At 42.5% G+C, this 23395-nt stretch overlaps 1 protein-coding gene across 3 annotated transcripts in view; it reads left to right on the forward strand.

The window, feature by feature from the left end:
• PUS7 (pseudouridine synthase 7) overlaps positions 1-23395 on the forward strand; it is a 238722-nt gene that overhangs the window by 135240 nt on the left and 80087 nt on the right. For all 3 annotated transcript variants that reach the window (XM_082254435.1, XM_082254433.1, XM_082254434.1), the window contains one exon: positions 2706-2834. In XM_082254435.1, coding sequence (XP_082110561.1) covers positions 2706-2834 — 129 coding nt within the window. The remainder of the gene's footprint in view (positions 1-2705; positions 2835-23395) is intronic.

Raw genomic sequence — 23395 nt, forward strand, 5'->3', positions numbered from 1 at the left:
TTAAGAGAAAAGGATTTTATGGTAAGTCAAAAATCCAGTTATTTTATATAGATGCATTACACAGTGATATTTCAAGCATTTCTTTCTTTTAATTTTGATGATTATGGCTTACAGCTAGTGATAACCCAAAATTCAGTATCTCAGAGAATTAGTAAAAAAAAAAAAAAAAAGTATTTTTAATACAGAAATATTGGCTTACTGAAAAGTATGTCCTTGTACAGTTTAGTAAGCACTCAATACTTGGTTGGGGCTCTTTTTGCATAAATTACTGCATCAATGTCGTGTGGTATGAAAGCGATCAGCCTGTGACACTGCTAAGGGGGTTAAGGAAGCCCAGATTGCTTTGATAGAGGCTTTCAGCTCATCTGCATTGTTTGGTCTGGTGTCTCTCGTCTTCCTCTTGACAATATCCCGCAGATTCTCTATGGGATTTAGGTCAGGCCAGTTTGTTGATACCTTGATACCATGATCATTAAACCAGGTATTGGTACTTCTTGCAGTGTGGGCAGGTGCCAAGTCCTGCTGGAAAATGAAATTTGCATCTCCATAAAGCTGGTCAGGAGAGGGAAACATGAAGTGCTCTAGAATTTCCTGGTAGAGGGCTGCGCTGACTTTGGACTTGATAAAAAACAGTGGACCAAGTCCAGATGACATGGCTCCCCAAATCCTCATGGACTGTGGAAAATGTTGCATTCTATTTGGAAATCAGGGTCCAAGAGTCTAGAAGTAGAGTGGAGAGGCACAAAATCCAAGTTGCTTGAGGTCCAGTATGAAGTTTCCACAGTCAGTGATGATTTGGGGAGCCATGTCATCTGCTGGTGTTGGTCCACTGTGTTTTATCAAGTCCAAAGTCAGCGCAGTCCTCTACCAGGAAATTCTAGAGCACTTCATGCTTCCCTCTGCTGGCCAGCTTTATGGAGATGCAAATGTCATTTTCCAGCAGGACATGACACCTGCCCACACTGCCAAAAGTACCAATACCTGGTTTAATGATCATGGTATCACTGTGCTTGATTGGCCAGCAAACTCGCCTGACCTAAACCCCATAGAGAATCTGGGGGTTTTAGCCGGGAGGAAGATGAGACACCAGACCCAACAATGCAGATAAGCTGAAGGCGGCTATCAAAGCAGTCTGGGCTTCCATAACACCTCAAGAGTGCCACAGGCCAATCGCCTCCATGCCACTATGCACTGATGCAGTAATTCATGCAAAAGGAGCCCTGACCAAGTATTGAGTGCTTATTATACTGTACATGGGCATACTTTTCAGTAAGCCAACATTTCGGTATTAAAAATACATTTTTTTTAAATTGCTCTTATGTAATAATCTAATTTTCTGAGATACTGAATTTTGGGTTTTCACTAGCTGTAAGCCATAATAAGAAATGCATGACATGACCCTGTGTGTAATGCATCTATATAAAATAGGTTTCACTTTATGAATTAAATTTACTGTAATTATCTTTTTGATGGTATTCTAATTTTATGAGATGAATGTGTATATGGTGCTTAGGTTGTTGGGGAAGTTTAAAGCAAAGCTGTTGTTTTGCCTGAATTGACAAAGGACTTGTGTTTAAAAGAAGATATCCTAAATATAAATTTTTGCACATTTAACTTCTAGTTTAATCAGAACCATGAGCTTCTTGATAATGCTTATAACTGCAAAGCACCTGCATAGGAAATATGGCATCGTGACTGGTTCAGCTATTGAGATGTACTTTCTGCCTGATGAGGTCCTAAACATCACCTTTTTATTTTAAGTTCTTTTGAACATAGATGCATATACTTTTGCTATACCAATGTTCAATTTGATAATATATAGTCTGGGCACTTCTTTTATTCAGCTAGATATTCCTGTGCAAGAGAAATGTATTTTAGATTTAATTTCACAGAAATCGGTGGGTGACATTTTTTTGGTTATATCAAATTACCTTTTCTTGAAAATCTCCTCTCCCATGGCCTACACCCACTGATTTCAGCAGCACTATGATTTGCATAGTTACATGATGGCAAGATGAGCAACTGGTTCAGCCTTCAGGTGTGTTATGATTTGAGTTTATATTACGCTTAGTAGTAAACTCCTAACCCCTTCCTTTTTACATATATCAGCCACTATTCTCCTGGCAATGTCCTTCACCTCTGCCACAACCTACACAGATAACAGCATTTTATTAGTCCTCTTCATCAGCTGGCAGGCCAGTGTAACCCACACATTCACAGCTTTTTCTCCACAGGCCCAGCTTTCAGAGAGGAAGCTTCTACTGAGCAGTCAGATTGAACCCGTTTTTATATTTAACACAAGTTTCACATTTAAATTTTCTTTTCGATAAATATTTTTTTAAGATAACACGTTGGCCTTCTGCTCACAGGATGTTTTGCAAACTTTCCTAGAAGCCTTTCCTCCTGGCAGCAAATCTTTTGCATTAAAAAAAATGCCTGCCGCTTTTAAAAGTGTGTGGCGCATTTACAGGCTTCAAGCGCTTGGGTGTACATTTCATTGGTCATAATAATTTATTCTAGCCATTTAAATGAATTAAAGCTTAAGCGCTAAATGCTCTGACACATGTCCAATGTGTTTCATTAGCTTTATCCATTTAATTTAAAATGTCCAAATATATAGCATTTTTACATTCTTATATTAATCACAAATTAAGAAATGTGACGTTCGACCAGTCTGTATATAATTCACTTTTTTTTTTTTCCAGAATAACTGCACAGAGACTGGCCCATTTAAATAATTGTTTAATGAATTTCAAGTTGGGAAATTTCACATACCAGAAGCATCCGCTCAAGTTGGGTGAACTTCAAGGGAATCATTTCACAGTCATTTTAAGGTAGGACCTAACTGTTAAAATTACTGCCTGTTGCCAAGCTACCTTTGTTATCTATGCAGCTTCAAAAATATTGTAAATTGGGAATAGCTGTTTGAGAGACCTGAGAAATCACAACATACTTTTGTTAGTAATGTGTAAAAGACATATTCAATCTAAAATCTAAGTTCATGAGCTTTTTCTCATGATAACCATTTGCCGACCGCGCTATAGCCGAATGATGTCTACAGCCTGGCCAGCTAGTTCCGAGAGGCTTTCATATGACAGCCTCCCGTGCTTGCTCCTCTTGCACTCCCCTCCCACATCCGGAAGTGGCTGAGATAGCGCAACACAGATTGGGGTAAAGCGCCAATCACAGCGGTCCTTTACCAATGTGATCGCTCCGTCCACTGATGGGAGAAATCCCTTTGTCAACAAACCAGAATAATCCCCGGTTCAGCTCACGCTGCTGCAGTGTGTTTCTCTCTCTCCTCACTTCACACGCTTTATCAGTGAGAGGTGAGAGAAACACCGCAGCAGCGTGAGTTGGCTTGATCCTATGTGCCCTACAGCGCCCATCGGCGCCACTACAATGTTCATCAGTGCCCCACGATGCCACTACACTCCTCTTCATTGCCCTACCCAAACACAATATGCTTACGCTAATAACACACAAACAATTGTAATGTCTTTATTGAACACACGCATTAGACATTCACAGTGCTAGATAAAAAAGGTAGTGAACCGAACCCATAGACGAATTACTTAGTCAAAGCTAATTGGAGTCAGTATTTTTTGCACACCATTTAATAAAATGAGTTTGGATGTGTGGCTTAGAGCTACTTTGATTAAAAAGACACACAAACATTTTAAGATGGGCTGTTCATAAGCAGCATCAACAGATGTGAGCCATGCCTCGCAAAAAGGAGCTCTCTGAAGACTTTTATATATTCAAGAGTAGTTAAATAGTTGGTAAGGTTTAATAAGGACCTCAGTTCAACCGGTGTGGGTGTGTGCATTTTTCTCTATCGTTCATTGACGGATGCAGTCTCTGTTCTTCATGTTCTTCATAACAGTAGGGTTATACTCCCCCCCCGCCCCCCCCCCCCCCTACAGGAGTAGGACACTAGGCAGAAAAAAGTTCTCAATACGCCTATGGGCAGTCCCAGGAGGTATGCTCCCCCTCTCTGCTATAGGATGTCAGTTTTATTCTGCCTAGTCAGGAGTAAGGACCTAGTTCCTTGCTAGGATCTCTGGTTCTGTCAAAAGTATTTTTTCTAGTTAGTTTTTTTTCTCTGGGTTTTTTTTCTCTGGGTTTTTTTTCTGTGAGATCTACAAGCAACTAAGCCCGATCTGGGTGACGGGCTATATATGTAGATCCAGTGGTCACCCCCAGCTCAGCGCTAGATCGGCCGCGACATAGTCCCACCGGACGGGGACTGGCCCTGCGAGTCAAACGTCTCACCAGGTCACATACGAGCGGGTCTAGGCCCGAGCCACAGCATTCCTATTGGCTCACAAACCCCCCCCCCCACTTCGGTGGAGAGGGGTTCTGTCAGGTGATGATGCTCGCCTGTTACAGGTAGTGGTGAGTAAATATTCCCCCCCTCTCCTGACTGGTTTTTGGGGTGGACGCAGGCCCCCTCCTTAGGATGGTCGGACCCCTGGTTCCCCTCTCTTGTAACGCACCCCCCCCCCTTGCCTGTCCCCCCTCCTCCCTCACTTACTGGGGCTATGGGGCACTTGAACTGCCGCCAGCAGCCGGACGATTGATCGTGCGGGGGGGAACTCACCTGTCACTTCCAGGGCCCCCCATCCTGTCTATTTTGTCCAGGAGGCTGGGGGGGTCCCCTGGAGGCCCCCCAGAAGCTCTGCCGTCTGCGCGGGGCCGCCATTTTCTTGTAGCCCGTGTGCTAAAAAAAAAAAGTTTGGCGGCCATGTTTGTGTAGCCCGGCGGCCTTTCTGCTGTGGATCCCTATCGATGATGTTTTTGGAGTCACTAGAGGTGTTTTTTGGCGGTGGAGCCCCTCCTTTTTCCCTCGTGCTGACACTCAGGTTTCCTTCTAATCCCAGATCGCTGCAGACACGTGCACGTCCTTGTGCATCTGGGGGGTCTCTCTCTCTGCTTGGGGTCTTCAGTGCTTTGTGCCTGACCTTTTGGGGGCACTATTGGGATGTTCAAAAAAACTTTTTTTTTTTTTGTTTTTTTCAAATTGTTCTGTGGGGTTCCTGCGACATGGACTCTGTGGAACACAAATAACACCTGACCCTCTCTTGAAGGCCACAGGGCCCTCCGGATCCCAGCCATCCATAGATGCACTGTTAGCGGTCCTGGAATCTTTTGTATCCCGGGTGGAGGTGGCCTTTAAGGGGCGAAGTGCCAAAAAAAAGTTTTTCCCTTTCCCGCGTATTTTGACAATATTTTCAAAAAAGACTGGGAGCGCCCCCTGGGGTCCCTAGGCGGATCGCTAGGCGCTACCCCTTTGAGGAGTCTCTTATTAAAAAGTGGACTGTGCCACCTACCGTGGACCCTCCGGTCTCCAGACTGAATAAAGCTACCATGATTCCAGTGGAGGATTCCCTGTCCTTTAAGAATTCGGCGGACAGAAAAGCGGAGTCTGTGGCCCGCAATATGTACTCCCTGGCAAGTCCGCACTGAGACCGGTGTTTACTATTGCCCTTGTGTCCCAAACTTTGACAATGTGCAAAGTTACTACGCCGTGACCTGGAGGGGGTACAACTACCCCCTGCCTCTGTGGAGTTGACGGACCAGTTGGTTCAAGGGCAATTTCTTTGCGATGCCGCGCTGTATGCTGGTCTGCAGATCAGACCTCTAAGAAGGCCTTGACTGATCTCCTTCATCAATGATATCGCCTGTTTGGGGCTACCCTTGATGACATTATTAAAGGTCTTACAGGGGGTAAGAGTACCTTTCTCCCACAGGCTAACGAGTAAGGACCCTCGTCGTAGACTAGGTGCTGCCTTCTCAACACACAAAAAGTTTTTTTTTCGTTCCTCAGGGTCAAGTGATAAGGGATCAAAGTCTTTCAAGGCCCCCTCGAATGGTTCCAAGTGGCCCTGGTCTGGAAAACAGAAATCTGGTTTCTCCAGACCTGCGGATAAGACTCCTTTTGGCCTGAAGGTGTGCCCTCATCTGTATCTGGGGTGGGGGGACGTCTTTGCCGGTTTCCGAACCTTTGGATATCCCAAGACAAGTTGGTCCACAAGGTCATACAGTCTGGTTAAAAGGTCGAGTTTTGATCCGTCCCTCCGGTAAGGTTCTTCCCTTCCAATGTGCGACTGTCCCCTGATCGCTTACAGGCTCTCTTTGGGGCATTACAAGAACTGTTAAAACAAGGAGTAATAGTTCCGGTTCCCTCTTCAGAATGTTTTCAGGGTTTTTACTCAAACCTGTTTACGGTTCCCAGGAAGGAAGGCAAGGTGCATCCAATTCTGGACCTAAAGACATCTAATAGTTTTGTGCAAGTTTAAAACTTTAAGATGGAATCCATTTGCACGGTGGTGGCTTCCCTACATCAGGGGGACTTCATGGCCTCCATAGACATCAAAGATGCCTACCTTCACATCCCAATATGTGCAGGACATCAACGGTTTCTGCGTTTTGCTGTGGGAGAGGATCACTATCAGTTTGTGGCGTTAACCTTTGGTGTAGCCCCTGCTCCTCAGGTCTCCACAAAGGTGTTGGCTCCGGTCCTAGTGGTGTTATGCCAGCAGGTGATATCGGTCCTGGGTTACCTGGACAATCTGCTTCTCCGTGCAGAGTCTCCCTTGGAGCTGGAAACAAACTTGGAGGTCACTGTAAGAAATCTGGTGGAGTCCGGGTGGATTCTGAACCTTCAGAAGTCGTCCCTGGTCCCTTACATGAGACTGGATTATCTGGGTCTGACTAGACATATGCCGGTTTTTGGTAAATCGATATATTGCGGTATTGCATACCCACGGTATTGTTATTGTGGCATTTTTAAAATACCGAGTTTCTCTGCTCCTCAGTCTGACTTGTGAATTGATACATTTGGATGACTCATTCCTCACTCAGCAGTTCACTCACTCAATAGAAAACAGCTCTGGTAATATAATCCTAGAGTGAGAGACTTAGCTCCTCCCTGTAACCAATCAGACAGCTCCCACTCAGCACACACCCACATGCTTCCTTCCCGGGCTCAGAGAGACACAGTGAGAGACACAGTGCCTGCCTTCTACAAGCAAGTACTTTTACCATACACTGTCACTAGATAGATAGATGGAGAGATAGATATACAGATGGAGAGATAGATAGATGGAGATATAGATGGAGATATAGACAGACAGACAGACAGATAGATAGATAGAGATGGATAGATAGACAGACAGATAGAGAGAGAGAGAGAGAGAGAGAGAGAGAGATAGATTGATACGGCATAGCAGCATATATATATATATATATATATATATATATATATATATATATATATATATATATATATATATATATATATTATGATGCACAGGCATAGCAGCCCACATTACATTATTATATAGCCATCAAGCAGTGTCTGGCCTACCTGGTGATGACTGGTCCTGGCACTCCGATCCGATGGCCTGGTCATTAAGGGGGCAAATCCTTGCCGCCCAGAAGTGGTTAAACCTGCAGGAGGAGCGGTGTTTTTATTTGTAAATTACTTTACTATTGCTTTAGGCCTGATTCACATGTATGCGGGTTAGCAGTTCACATGTATGTGGGTTGGCGGCCCATATTTGCACAGGGATAGGGATAGCAGCCCATTGATTTGAATGGGGTTGGGCTGCTATGCCTGCGTTTTCAGCTGAAAAAAGCCGCATGCAGAATTTTAAAAAATGCATAGGCCGTGAACCCCATCCTGCTTTTGCACCATGCGACTTACTTGCAGTTGCTGCACACGCAAACTGTTTTTAAATGCTGGGCCCATGTATTTAAAAACGCAGAAAGCTTGCCAGAGCAGAAACTGCAGGTAAGTCGCATGGTGCAGAAGTAGGATGGATTTAAAGGCCACTGCATTTATGCTGCATGCACCTTTTTTCTGCGTAAAATGAGGGCATAGCAGCCCGTTCAAATCAATGGGCTGCTATGCCAGTGCAAATGTGGGCCGCCAACCAGCATACATGTGAACCGCCAACCCGCATACATGTGAACCAGGCCTAAAGCATGTGAAATGGTGGCTTCGGTCCCTAATGCTCAAACAAGGAAAATCCTTTCTCTCCCCCCCCCCCCCCCCTATATTGGACAGTTGTCACCATGGATGCCAGTCTGTCAGGGTGGGGAGGTGTTCTTGGCAAGCTTTCTGCTCAAGGGGTCTGGTCCCTGGCAGAATCCAGGTTATCGATCAATGTTCTGGAGCTGAGAGCGATCAGGCTTTGCCTAGTTCACTGGGCAGTGTATCTTCAGGGCTGTGCAGTGCACATTCAATCGGACAATGCCATGGCTGTGGCTTATATCAATCAACAAGGGGGCACCAAAAGTGTCATTGCGGCCTTGGTGGTGACAGGTATCCTTCGGGGGGCGGAACGCTTTTGTTCCAGCTCTCTCTTCCGTTCACATTCCAGAAGTGGAAAATTGGCAGGCGGATTGCCTCAGTTGGCAGACCTTGAATCAAGGGGAATGGTCTCTCCATCCGGAGGTGTTTCAGAAGTTGTGCCTTCGTTGGGGCACTCCAAAAGTAGATCTGTTGACGTCTCGGATCAACAGGAAAGTGCAGAGGTTTGTGGCCCGCTCTTAGGATCCTCTGGCAGAAGCCACAGGCGCGCTGGAGGCTCCCTAGGGACAGTATCAGCTGATGTATCCCCTCTCAAGTTGCTGCCAAACCTTTTTCGCAGGAAAGAGGTGGAAGGGATTTCAGGCATCCTTGTGGCTCCGGATTGGATTCGCCAAGCTTGTTACGCCGACCTGTTCAGGCTAGTCGCAGATGTTCCTTGGAGACTTCCTCTCAGGGAGGATCTACTGTCTCAAGGGCCAATCTTCCATCCTGCTTTACAGTCGCTGGCTTTGACGGCTTGGGTGTTGGATAGGATTGTCTGCTACAGTGATTCCCACTCTGCTTAAGGCGAGAAAAGCAAGGAAAGCGACTTCTAGAAAGATCTATCATCGTACGTGGAAGTCGTATCTTGCGTGGTGAGTTTCTTGGAGTTCCTCCTCGCTCTTATTCGGTGGCTCGGATCTTGGCTTCCCTTTAACAGGGAGTTGCTCAAAAGTTGACCTTAAGTACCGTCAAGGGTCAGGTTTCAGCCTTGATAGTACTTAATTTTCTTCCAAAGGCCATTAGCCACCCATTCCCTGGTGCGTAACTTTATCCAGGGGGTGCGACACTTGGCACCGCCGGTGCGACCTCTGTTGCCACCTTGGGACCTTAATTTGGTGCTGTCGGTTCTCCAGAAACCTCCCTTTGAAAATATTCGGGAGATTCCTCTGCTTACCTTATCCCTGAATGTGGCCTTCTTGGTGGATATTACTTCTGCGTGCAGGGTGTAGGAACTGGCGGCGGCTTTCTGTCGTTTGCCCTGTCTGGTGGTTCACAGGGATAAAGTGGTGTTTCGTCCGGATCCATCCTTCCTTCCGAAAGTAGTTTCCACTTAAAGCGGAGTTCCACCCTAAAAAAAAATGTTTAAGCTAAAAATACCCCCAGGACAGTCAGGGCTAGTGCATTTAACCACTTCCATACAGAGCAGTTTCACCCCCTTCCTGCCCAGACCAATTTTCAGCTTTTGGCGCTCTCACACTTTGAATGATAATTACTCAGTCATACCACGCTGTACCCAATCAAATTTTTTATCATTTTTTTCACACAAATAGAGCTTTCTTTTGGTAGTATTTAATCACCACTGGGTTTTTTATTTTTTGCGATGTAAGTGAAAAAACAGCGAAAATTTTGAAAAAAACACATTTTGTTTTAGTTTCCATTATAAAATTTTGCAAATAAGTAATTTTTTTTCATAAATTTGGGCCAAAATGTATACTTCTACATATCTTCGGTAAAAATAACCCAAATTAGTGGTTACAGTGCAAATATACCAGCGCAAAAAGGGTGGTGACTGATAATATATAAATACTCAATAAATGAGTGAAAGTGCTGTCAAGATCATAAATTAATAAAGTGTGTGCGGTGCAACCTGTGCAATGTTCCAATCCTATATATATATATAACATACGGTAAATATATATAAAACTAGTGAACAAGTGATAAATATATCGCGAAAAAGTTCCATATAAAATTTCATAAAAATGCTTCAGCAAGTAGCCAGTGAAAGTCCCAAAAAGTGCTTAAGTGCTGAGAAATCCGTGCAGAATCATGCCAGCAGTGTGATGTGATATTGTGACGCTCCACTCCCTTAGGATGTTACACTTGCCAGACAAAATGGACCCCTAGACAGTATTGTGTAAGGGTCCTTCAAGCATAGTCCAGTAAGGAAGCCTGGGGATATCCTTTGAGGGCTGATGTGGAATATGGTGTACTTCCAGCATGTAGCTCAGCAAAATAGCAGAACCATATGGGGAAGAAAGGGCTCACAATAGTGTAATACTGGCGATACCATTTATTAATAAAGGAGATAATAGTTAAACTCCCATTTAGAAAGATAAAAGCAGACTTGGTTCATCAGATAATGCAGATCATTCGGAATGCGGTGCGCTCGGGGCTGCGCTTGGTCCTGGCGTGCGTTCCACCGCTACCGGAAATGACATCACGGCAAGCGTAGGACCGGAATTTTCACACTTCCTGCCGCCGTCATTTTATTATGGCGCGTTATGGAAGTGGCTAAGCAATGATAGCCTCTGAACTGTCCCCTGTTTCACTTACTTGCAAGAAGAAATACTTACCTTGAAAATGTCTTGTCCAGCACTGCCATCTCAGGTTTGGGCAGCTGAAGTCGGAGCGTCCCTCTTTGTGTACTCTTCGGTGACGTCTGAGTCCTAGAATGCCCTACTCGTCACTTCAGGGGCAGGCGCGTCACCCTGCGTATGCCCAGAAGCTGTTCAGCAGGGAATGACGCGCCTGCACCGGAAGTGATGAGTGACACCGGTTCAGGTACAATGACTCCTGGGATTGATGACGCTGATCTCCCAGGAGTCAATGCAAGGAGGAAGTGACATAGGGGGCCGCGGCCGCAGAGGGTGGAAGAGGAAGGAAGGTAAGTATATTTTCATTAAAAACAAGGTAAGTGAAACAAAAAAAATTTTTAACTATCCAATTCTTTTTCAGGTTTTTTTAAGCTAGCAGACGGTGCAAAGTTTATTTTTAGGGTGGAACTCCTCTTTAAGAGGACATTGTGCTACCCTCCTTATGTCCTAAGTAGACATATGCCGGTTTTCGGTAATTCGATATATCGCGGTATTGCATAGCCACGGTATTGTTATTGTGGCATTTTTAAAATACAGAGTTTCTCTGCTCCTGGGTCTGACTTGTGAATTGATACATTTCAGTGAGCTGGATGACCCATTCACTCACACAGCTACACAACCTTTCAGCATTAAGTCTCCCAGTAACTATAAACAAAAATGATTACATTGTATCTTTTCCTTCCCTCTGCCAGGGAGAAAGGAAGTTTTAACCTCTTAAAGATTGGACCTTTTTCTGACACTTGTTGCTTGCAAGTTAAAATCAGTTTTTTTTGCTAGAAAAGTACTTAGAACCCCCAAACATTTTATATAGACTTTAATGAATAAAAAAAAAAAAAAAAACATAACAGTAAAGTTATCCCAATTTTTTTTTTTTTTTTTGTTACACAGAGTATCGTGATCTTTATTCCAAGCTAGAAAATCGTGATTCTCATTTTGGCCAGAATCGTGCAGCTCTAATATATATATATATATATATATATATATATATATATATATATATATATATATATATATATATATATATATATATATATATATATATATATATATATATATATACACACGCATAGCAGCCCACATTACATTATTATATAGCCATCAAGCAGTGTCTGGCCTACCTGGTGATGACTGGTCCTGGCGCTCTGATCCGATGGCCTGGTCTTTAAAGGGGCAAATCCTTGCGATCCAGAAGTGGTTAAACCTGCAGGAGGACCGGTGTTTTTATCTATTAATGACTTTACTATTGCTTTAGGCCTGGTTCACATGTATGCGGGTTGGGGGCCCACATTTGCACAGGCATAGCAGCCCATTGATGTGAATGGGCTTGAGCTGCTATGCCTGCGTTTTCAGCTGAAAAAAGGTGCATGCAGAATTTAAAAAAATGCAGTGGCCATGAAATCCATCCTTCTTTTGCACCATGCGACTTACCTGCCGTTGCTGCACACGCAAACTGTTTTTAAATGCCGTGCCCACGTATACAAAAAATGCAGAAAGCTTGCCAGAGCAGTAACTGCAGGTTAGTCGCATGGTGCAAAAGCAGGATGGATTTCAAGGCCACTGAATTTTAAATGCTGCATGCACCTTTTTTCTGCGGAAAATGAGGGCATAGCAGCCCGTTCAAATCAATGGGCTGCTATGCCTGTGCAAATGTGGGCCGCCAACCCGCATACATGTGAACCGCCAACCCGCATACATGTGAACCGCCAACCCGCATACATGTGAACCACCAACCCGCATACATGTGAACCAGGCCTAAAGCAATAGTAAAGTAATTTATAAACAACACCTCCTTCAGGTTTAACCACTTCTTGACCACAAGGATTTGCCCTCTTAATGACCAGGCCATCGGATCGGAGCCGAGCGCCAGGACCAGTTATCACCAGTTAGGCCAGACACTGCTTGATGACCTATTTTAGGCCTGGTTCACAGAGTCTGTACTGACTGACTATATAATAATGTGCATAAGTGAACCAAAGCCCCTAAATTCAGCAATGAAATTGAAGTAAGGTGGAAATTTAATAATTTAAATTTAATAATAGAATACCGTATACCGTGGCAAATCGCAGCATGAAAATCTGATACAAGCCTAGTCCTAAGCCTAAACATCCTAAGGAATGTGCCCTGCATAATTTGAATGTGGTTCGGGCAATCGGGGTGTAATTAGCGACTGAGTCTTTACGAATGTCAGATTTGCTCTTTGTACTTACGGATGGACCAAAGGAAGGGCTTCCTGCGTCTGCTGCGGCTATTTCCAGATGGATCAGACAGACGGTTGTGCAGGCTTATTCAATTAAGGGTCAGGTTCCTCCTTCCCTTTAAGGTGCATTCTACTTGGGCGTTTAGTGCTTCCTGGGCCTTTCACCATCAGGCATCTGTGGTTTAGGTTTGCAAGGGGGCTACCTGGTTCTGTTCATACCTTCACAAAGTTTTATTAGGTGGATGTGCTGGCACCTGCACATGCCTCCTTTGGCCGCAAAGTTTTGCAGGCTGCCGTTTGAGGGAGTTTTTTTTTTTTTTTTTTCCCTTGAGGGTGTTTGTTTTTTTCAGGTGGGTCTCCTCTTGTTGTTCTGCCCTGATGAGTCCTATGTTGCCTGGTTGGCTATGGTTCAGCCTTCAGGAATTGTTTTCTGCTGTTCTCACCCCTCATGTCTTATGGCACTGCTTTGGGACGTCCCTACTGTTATGAAGAACAGAGACTGCGTCCGTCAATGAACGATAGAGAAAATTGGATTTTTGTCTTTATCGTAAAATTTTTCTCTAAAGTTCATTGACGGACGCAGTACCCGCCCCTCTATTTTGAGGTGGGTTGGTATTACTTCTCTGACACTGCTTTGTTACAAAACTGACATCCTATAGCAGACAGAGGGAGTATACCTCCTGGGACTGCCCATATTCGTATTTAGAACTTTTTTTTTTCTGCCTAGTTTCCTACTCCTGTAGGGGGGAGTATAACCCTACTGTTATGAAGAACAGAGTCTGCGTCTGTCAATGGAACTTCAGAGAAAAGTATTTTACGGTAAGACAAAAATCCAAATTTTTTGTCAATAATTTCCAAATCCCTGTAAATTGCGTTCGCTAAGATGCCCATCTAAAAAAATTATTTAAAATGTCCACTGCCTGCTGAATCCACCGCTTGTGGAAGTAAGTTTCACATCCTTAGTTTCTGCATGACGTTGGAAAAGGATGCAAAGCAGTCTCAAAGTGTTTAGGCGTCAATTCATCAACAATTAGACATATTGTCTATAAATGGAGACAGTTTATTACTGTGGCTACTCTTCCTAGAAGTGGGCACCCCGCTAAGATGACTCCTAAGGCACAACACAGGATCCTTAATGAGGGAAGGACTAACCCACAAGTAACAGCTAAAGGCTTGAAGACCTCACTGGAACTGGTAAACATTCATATAAGTAACAAAAAACGTGCTGCGCCAGACGTGCACCAATAACTCTATAATAGTGATGATATAATCAATATCTAAAGTCCATAAAAACAAGCTGTGATCGTGCTCAAATCCAATAAATTGTGCATCAGTGTCCAGGTGTCCAAATAGAGGATTCAATCTTGTGAGAAATACACCAATATGTGAAATCCTTCCACCTAATAGATTGGCCTCTCACCTCCAAATGGGACCCAGACGGGCCAGCAAAAGCATATAATGAGGATATCTGACTCCTGGGATGACTCTCCAGCCTCTCACCTCCGGAGGTCTCAGGACACGGGACATACGATGCAAGATATAAAGGCAAAATATAGTGCTCTCCGTTTGAAAAATAAGGCTTTATTGAGGTAAATGAAAATTTACTCACATATACAGGGCACCCAGCCGTGCCTGCTATTATGGCAATGATAGCGTGTGTCACCAGAGAGATGTTCGGCGTCGGTCACGCAAGCTCCGCCCCCCTATACGCGTTACGACGAGCATATGGCTCCAACGTCTTCTTCGGTAGGGGTGGCTTATGCGTGCCAAGCCTCACTCTAAATACGTGTGCTTAGAGGTGGATTGGTTGATGGACCTCTGCTCCTCCCATTGTTCCTAGCACTACGCTGGACACCGGAACCGAAGATACAGGCACATAATCTTCAGTGTCACCGGCTAGTGAATGCTATTGGGGCAGTTTTATTCAGTTAGTGGTGCAATGCGCCTATATTAATAAACTCGGAGATCGCGTGTCATCGCCCACATCTCTCATGTGCTATATATATTATATTATTAAAATGTAATTAAATAATGCCAAACAGTATAATTAAAAATACATGCAATATATAAAAACAGTCTAAAATATATATAGAACACGCTACAATCATAAAATATTAAATATACATAAAAATACATAAAAAGATTAAGTTAAAAATATACTAAAAATAAATTTCTATTAAAGCAAAGAGCCTCAGATGTCTAAATACATGATAGAATGTCATTTATTACTAATGAAGCAGTTAAGGTCAAAATCCTTGTTTAGTCCTCTGGGTGCCAAAACTTTGGCCTCGTAGACCCAAAAGGATTCCCTTCTGCTCAGTTGGTGGATATAATTTCCTCCTCTCCTCCAATGTGGTTGAACATGTTCTATCCCCCAAAATTTGAGGGAATGGGGTTTCCTGTCATGGACTTCCCTAAAATGTTTTGATACGTTATGCGAGACTTTTTGATATTGGTGATATGTTCCCCTATTCTCACGTTTAGGGGTCTGGAGGTACGACCCACATTTGAGTCCACACCCACATTTCATCATATAAACAACCCCAACGGTGCATGTTATCAAATCTTTGATCTGGTATTGCTTGCCTGTACTTTTGCATACAAACGAGTACCTTTTCTTAACATTTTCTCGCCTGCCGGCAAACACCACACTTGCCACATGCGTGAAACCCTGACAAGAACTGGAAAACCGTATTTTTCCTAGGTTTAGGAGGGTTTATTACTCCCGGTGCCAACCTGTCCTTCAAAATAGGTGCTCTTCTGTAGATGAAGCCAGGTTTCTCCGGGAGATTGGGGTCCTAAAATTCTGTCTTGTTTTAAAATATCCCAGTGTTTGGTGATGATACGTTCAACCTGCCTGTGTTGAACGTTAAAATCAAACACCAATTTAAAATTGTTACTGTTACTCTCCTTGGGTGGGGCCATTTTATCCTTTAAAAGCTCTGTTCTATTTAGTAGCGATACTTGTCTCAAATCCGAATTCACTTTTTTCATATACCCTTTAGCCTGAAATCTATCTACCAATATTTTGGACTGTGTCGTGTAATCCTCCTCCTTTGAGCAATTCCTCCTGATTCGTATAAGCTGTCCCCTCGGAATGTTAAAAAGCCAATTCCTGTGATGGCAGCTATCGATAGGCAGGTAGGAATTGCGGTCGGTAGGCTTGAAGAAGTTCTTTGTGTGTATTTGGCCTTCTTTCATAAAAATTTCTAAATCTAGGAACTGTATTCTTTACTTTCAATCCATGATAGCACAATGTTCCTATTAAAATTCATCCTGGCTTTAAAAATATTAAGAGATCATATCTCCCTCCCAGATCATGATCAGATCATCTATAAATCTTTTGTAAAAGATGAGTTCCGGGGGTCTTTTGGATAAAATCTCCTCTGCTTCCCACTGAGCCATGAATAAGTTGGCTACACTGGGGGCAAACCTTGCCCCCATCACCACGCCTTTGGTTTGTAAAAAGAAATCCCCGGCATACCAAAAATAATTGTGTGTCAGACAAAAGTCCAGACTGTCCAACAGAAATTCTACATGTTCCTCTTCCAAATCAGATTCTTCCAGGGCCCATGTTGCTGCCCTCATTGCAGCATCATGCCCTATAATGGTATATAGAGAACCTACATCTGCCGTAGCTAGGATGCAGTTCTCTGAGATGGATAGGGTCTGTAGATTCTGTATGACATGTTTGGTGTCTTTAATGTATGCTTCCGTGTGGGTAACCAATGGCTGTAGGTAAAAATCAATGTACTGGCCTAGTCTGGAGCACAGGGAGTCAATTCCATTGATAATTGGTCTCCCCGGAGGTTTTTCTACAGACTTATGGATTTTCGGAAGGAAATAATTAATAGGGGTACGACAGGCTATGGGGTTCAGATAAAGTGCTTCTTTTTTGTTTAGGATTGCATCATCCAACCCATTCTTAATCAGTTCATCCAGTTCTTTTTTTATATTCATTTAGTGGATCACGTCTTAAACGAGAGTATGTGTTCAGGTCTGAGAGTTGCCTTTTCATCTCATTAGTATAATATTCTGTACTCATGACGACAATCCCTCCCCCTTTGTCCGCTGGTCGTATTACCAGCTGCTTATTAGCTTCCAAGCTGGCTATACCATTTCGGATCCATTGGGGGTCCTGAACTTTTCTAACTTTCAATCGTTCAATATCATGGGATACCAGATTCTTAAAAACCTCCATGTATTTACTATCTTTATTCGGTGGGTTAAAGACTGATTTGTTCTTTAAAGTGGAGTGATGTGTTCTCTCACTATTAATGGGGCGATTATCTGGTTTGGATAGAAAATAGAAAACATTCATGTTCATCATTGAGGACAGGGGTCAAGTCCTGGGAAAAAGTGTGGGAACTCGCCCAAGATCCCCCCCCCCCCCTCAAAAATAAGTGTGCGAGACTGTGTGTGTGTGTGTGTGTGTGTGTGTGTGTGTGTGTGTGTGTGTGTGTGTGTGTATATATATATATATATATATAAATGCCTTGCGAAAGTATTCGGCCCCCTTGAACTTTTCGACCTTTTGCCACATTTCAGGCTTCAAACATAAAGATATAAAACTGTAATTTTTTGTGAAGAATCAACAAGTGGGACACAATCATGAAGTGGAACGAAATTTTTTGAATATTTCAAACTTTAACAAATAAACTGAAAAATTGGGCGTGCAAAATTATTCAGCCCCCTTAAGTTAATACTTTGTAGCGCCACCTTTTGCTGCGATTACAGCTGTAAGTCGCTTGGGGTATGTCTCTATCAGTTTTGCACATCGAGAGACTGAAATTTTTGCCCATTCCTCCTTGCAAAACAGCTCGAGCTCAGTGAGGTTGGATGGGAGAGCATTTGTGAACAGCAGTTTTCAGTTCTTTCCACAGATTCTCGATTGGATTCAGGTCTGAACTTTGACTTGGCCATTCTAACACCTGGATATGTTTATTTGTGAACCATTCCATTGTAGATTTTGCTTTGTTTTGGATCATTGTCTTGTTGGAAGACAAATCTCCGTCCCAGTCTCAGGTCTTTTGCAGACTCCATCAGGTTTTCTTCCAGAATGGTCCTGTATTTGGCTCCATCCATCTTCCCATCAATTTTAACCATCTTCCCTGTCCCTGCTGAAGAAAAGCAGGCCCAAACCATGATGCTGCCACCACCATGTTTGACAGTGGGGATGGTGTGTTCAGGGTGATGAGCTGTGTTGCTTTTACGCCAAACATAATGTTTTGCATTGTTGCCAAAAAGTTTGATTTTGGTTTCATCTGACCAGAGCACCTTCTTCCACATGTTTGGTGTGTCTCCCAGGTGGCTTGTGGCAAACTTTAAACGACACTTTTTTTGGATATCTTTAAGAAATGGCTTTCTTCTTGCCACTCTTCCATAAAGGCCAGATTTTTGCAGTATACGACTGATTGTTGTCCTATGGACAGAGACTCCCACCTCAGCTGTAGATCTCTGCAGTTCATCCAGAGTGGTCATGGGCCTCTTGGCTGCATCTGTGATCAGTCTTCTCCTTGTATGAGCTGAACGTTTAGAGGGACGGCCTGGTCTTCGTAGATTTGCAGTATACTGATACTCCTTCCATTTCAATATTATCGATTGCACAGTGCTCCTTGGGATGTTTAAAGCTTGGGAAATCTTTTTGTATCTACAACAATATCTCGGACCTGCCTGGTGTGTTACTTGTTCTTCATGATGCTCTCTGCGCTTTAAACGGACCTCTGAGTCTATCACAGTGCAGGTGCATTTATACAGAGACTTGATTACACACAGGTGGATTCTATTTATCATCAGTCATTTAGGTCAACATTGAATCATTCAGAGATCCTCACTGAACTTCTGGAGAGAGTTTGCTGCACTGAAAGTAAAGGGGCTGAATAATTTTGCACGCCCAATTTTTCAGTATTTTATTTGTTAAAGAAGTTTGAAATATCCAATTAATTTCGTCCCACTTCATGACTGTGTCCCACTTGTTGTTTCTTCAAAAAAATCAGTTTTATATCTTTAGGTTTGAAGCCTGAAATGTGGAAAAAGGTCGCAAAGTTCAAGGGGGCCGAATACTTTCGCAAGGCACTGTGTGTGTGTGTGTGTGTGTATATATATATATATATATATATATATATATATGTATATGTGTGTATATATATATATATATATATATATATATATATGTATATGTATATATGTATATATATATATATATATATATATATATATATATATATATATATATATATATATATGTATATATATATATATGTATATATATATATATATATATATATATATATAGTATATAATAATTTATTACTTCTTTTTTTAACAAAGTGCAACATTGACTTCAGTACAACCAGTCTGCCAATAGATGGGTTGAAATTTGTCCAGTTCCTGCTGAACTGGCCTAATTTCAATCAGTCTGTGGCCGGCCTTATAAATAAATAAGAGGGAGGAAGGGAGAGATATAGAGGGAGAGAGAAAGGGAGATGGAGGGAGAGAGAGAAAATAAGAGGGATGGGGAGACCGAGAAAATAAGAGGGAGGGATGGGGGAGGGAAGGGAGAGAGAGGGATGGTGAGGGAAAGGCATTTTTTACCAGCTTTTAATTACTGTTGGGTCATAACACACTTTCTCTTTCCTCACCTCAATCGGTTTGCAGAGCAGCTCCATGCCACAACACCACAGGAAGCCCACGGAAAGTAATGGACTGTGCACCCAATAGCGGTGAGGCAATAGAAGGCGGTGCAGCCCCGCCTCCTGCTACCTCCTCAGCTAATGGGCAGCTGACGCCCAGGCAGCTTAAAATGTGGGCTGGCCTGGATGAAACGTTTGCGGGCTCAGAGTTTAGGAGCAACTAGAATGCAAAGCCTAAAAAAAAATATATATATATATATATATATATATATATAGTAAAACCTTGTTTGAGAGTAACTTGGTTTAAGAGCGCTTTGCAAGACAAGCAAATTTTTTAAATAAATTTTGACTTGATATACAAGCGATGACTTGATATACAAGTAGCGTCATGTATAAAAAAGAAGAGAGGAGCCTCTAAAGTGTAGCAATATGGTTACATTTAATGAAGGTTCAATATTTAGCAACTCACGTGGTTGATGGTTAAAACAGGCACATCTAAGTATGCAGGCACCTGGGGCAAAGCTGTCCACATAGACCTTCCTCTGCACAGCCATCTTAATCATCCCTTCCCCGCTGCACTCCACGAGTGATTCAAAGCCTCACTTTCAGATCACTCTACTGCAGGCTATTCTTCCTGGTCAGGATTGCAGACTGACAGTGGTGAGAGCCGGTGGTTCAGAAGAGGCTCTCATCTCTCTCTTATATTCTGTAGCTCTGCTAGATTTTGCTTCTAATCCCCTTGGGAAGGCTGCATATTGTGGATGGACATTTTATGGTTACACAACCTATCGCATTGCTATAATCTTTGTATATAAACTATAAACCGAAGGACTTGTGGAACGAATCATCTGAGTTTCCATGATTTCTTATGGGGAAATTCGCTGTGATATAAGAGTGCTTTGGATTACAAGCATGTTTCCAGAACGAATTATGCTCGCAATCCAAGGTTTTACTGTATATATATATATATATATATATATATATATATATATATATATATATATATATATATATTGTGTGTGTGTGTATATATATATATATATATATCGATAGATATACGTTAGCGTCCAAATAGTCAACTGTCAGCAGCGTGCAATAAGTGGCAATATACCTACATTAGTGTAAATAACATAAGACGTTGCAGCTCTGTATAAACAAACAAGAATATAACTGTGAAGAATATAGTAAAAGTGATAAAATTAGGGATAGACCAATGTTTTTTTTCAGGGCAGATACTGATATTTTGGTCACAACATATCGGTATGGGCTGATATTTTGTACATTTAAAGTTTTGAAAAATAGACAATTTTTGACACAAATCTGGTACTGTATGCAATAGTATTGCACGTTGGCACACTAGTTTGTCAGGCCGCCATTTCGTTCAAACAATGCCGCAAGCATCCATCTTGTGTTTCGAGCTTAGTTGACAGTGTTAAAAACCAAATGGGTCATTTCTTACCAGCCTCATCCCCCAGCCTTTTGGTAGTGTTAATGACCCCCTGGGTCACTGAATGCCAGGTTCCTGCGCAGCTGACACTTTTCACACCTTTTAATATAAACAAGCAGACTGACCGCCCAATCATTCCGTCTCCTCGTGCTCTAGAGTTAATTGGTAATCTGAACACAGCCATATGGCTCCTAGGTCTAGGACACAGCTAACCACAAACTTCATAATCTCATACCCAAGCAAGATATGTCTCTAGAAAATATATATTTGAATGCCAGATAAAATACAGATCGAATTAAGATCCAACATGAACACCTTCATGCCTAGGAAAGACAAGCTAGCGATCAGATGCCTTACAGGTCAGAGGTTATTCCGAAATAACCCGTGTTTAGTGTCTGTAGAAAATGGATTAAATATTGTACAATCCAATGTCAGTTTCAAGCATGTAACCGTTACATTTTTCATGATGGGAGTTATTTTAATAATCTGTCTAAATGGGATGTGTCTTGGCATGTGTGAGCTCCAGGGGGACCGCCCATGGACCGAGAGCCTATTGGCCAAGTACTTCTGGTGACACCCCCTGGAGGGTCAGAGAAAAAGGACAGGAACTGATAGTCAGTTCTCATCCTACCATCCAAGCCATAACATCGCTCAAGGGGAACCAATCATACCTGTTCAGCTTCTGAAACTAAGGTAATACCAGGACCGTTTTAATGCAAGTATTTTCATTCTTTATTCTCATATTTCTAAATTGCTGTATTGTCTCTATTTCTTTGTAACCCATTTTTCTGTAAATATTTTTATTCGCACCAATTTTAACCTTTCTTATAATTAAACCTTATTTTGAAAAGTGTTAACTTTGTCTCTAAGCGCTTAAACGCAAACTGACCCAAAAGAACCTGCCTCCTGAATGCGCTCTACTGTTTAGGCTAACCTATCTGAAACATTCTTGTGTGAGGTGACAGTGTGTGTTACAGACAGTTATTCTAAAGTCATAATTGATATTTGTAAAATCACGAGCATTCTCTAGGCTCATTATAACGTAGAGGTGGTGGCAGAGAAAGGCTTAATTGTTTAATTATGAAGAGGGGTGACCAGCGCTACGGATTTCAAAATATGAAAAAAAGGGGGGTGGAAAAAATGCAAAAACAAATAAATAAAATAGTAAGGTGTAAGCTGCCCCAATCAAACCTTTAAATCAAGGTGAAAGTGATAAATAAAATGTGACGATTGGTGTTGGCGCTACCTTTATGAATACCCCAAAAAATGTGAGTGGGGATGAAAGGGTGTAAAAACCCACAAATGGTGAAATGTGCCAAATGGTGTAATAAATGATAGTCAGAAATGCGAGTCTGAGTGTTTATTTACAAATTAAATAATAGTGCTGAAAGTAAAACACGTGAGTGTAATAAACTCACTACCATGCATAGGGTGAAAAAGGATTGGTGATTAATAAATAAAACGTGCCACACAAAGTGTGATGATAAACTGAAAATGCAAAATCCGTAGTGGCCTCTAGGTGGCGTTTCTTCGGAATACAACCTGTATGATGATGAGGGGTTCCCTTTCGGAAAATGATGCAAACAATGGCCGCTGGCGGGAGGCCTAGATGCTCATATAAGAAGAAACCCCATAGTGAATAGTCACATCATACATAGCAAAAAAGCAAGGTGTAGATAACTCACTCTTAAGATGATCGAGATCAGAGTACAGTGTGCGCCGGGATGCTTCCGCGTTCCACGGCCGATAACCGGAAGTGACGTATGACGTCGGAGACTCCGCCCTATGCGTTTCGTCACAATGACGTCGACTGGAGCGGCCAGTCGACGTCATTGTGACGAAACGCGTAGGGCGGAGTCTCCGACGTCATACGTCACTTCCGGTTATCGGCCGTGGAACGCGGAAGCATCCCGGCGCACACTGTACTCTGATCTCGATCATCTTAAGAGTGAGTTATCTACACCTTGCTTTTTTGCTATGTATGATGTGACTATTCACTATGGGGTTTCTTCTTATATGAGCATCTAGGCCTCCCGCCAGCGGCCATTGTTTGCATCATTTTCCGAAAGGGAACCCCTCATCATCATACAGGTTGTATTCCGAAGAAACGCCACCTAGTGGCCACTACGGATTTTGCATTTTCAGTTTATCATCACACTTTGTGTGGCACGTTTTATTTATTAATCACCAATCCTTTTTCACCCTATGCATGGTAGTGAGTTTATTACACTCACGTGTTTTACTTTCAGCACTATTATTTAATTTGTAAATAAACACTCAGACTCGCATTTCTGACTATCATTTATTACACCATTTGGCACATTTCACCATTTGTGGGTTTTTACACCCTTTCATCCCCACTCACATTTTTTGGGGTATTCATAAAGGTAGCGCCAACACCAATCGTCACATTTTATTTATAATTGTTTAATTAGCCCGGTG

The sequence above is a fragment of the Pelophylax lessonae genome (assembly GCF_965119305.1).
Source record: "Pelophylax lessonae genome assembly, chromosome: 4".
NCBI classification, from domain to species: domain Eukaryota; kingdom Metazoa; phylum Chordata; class Amphibia; order Anura; family Ranidae; genus Pelophylax; species Pelophylax lessonae.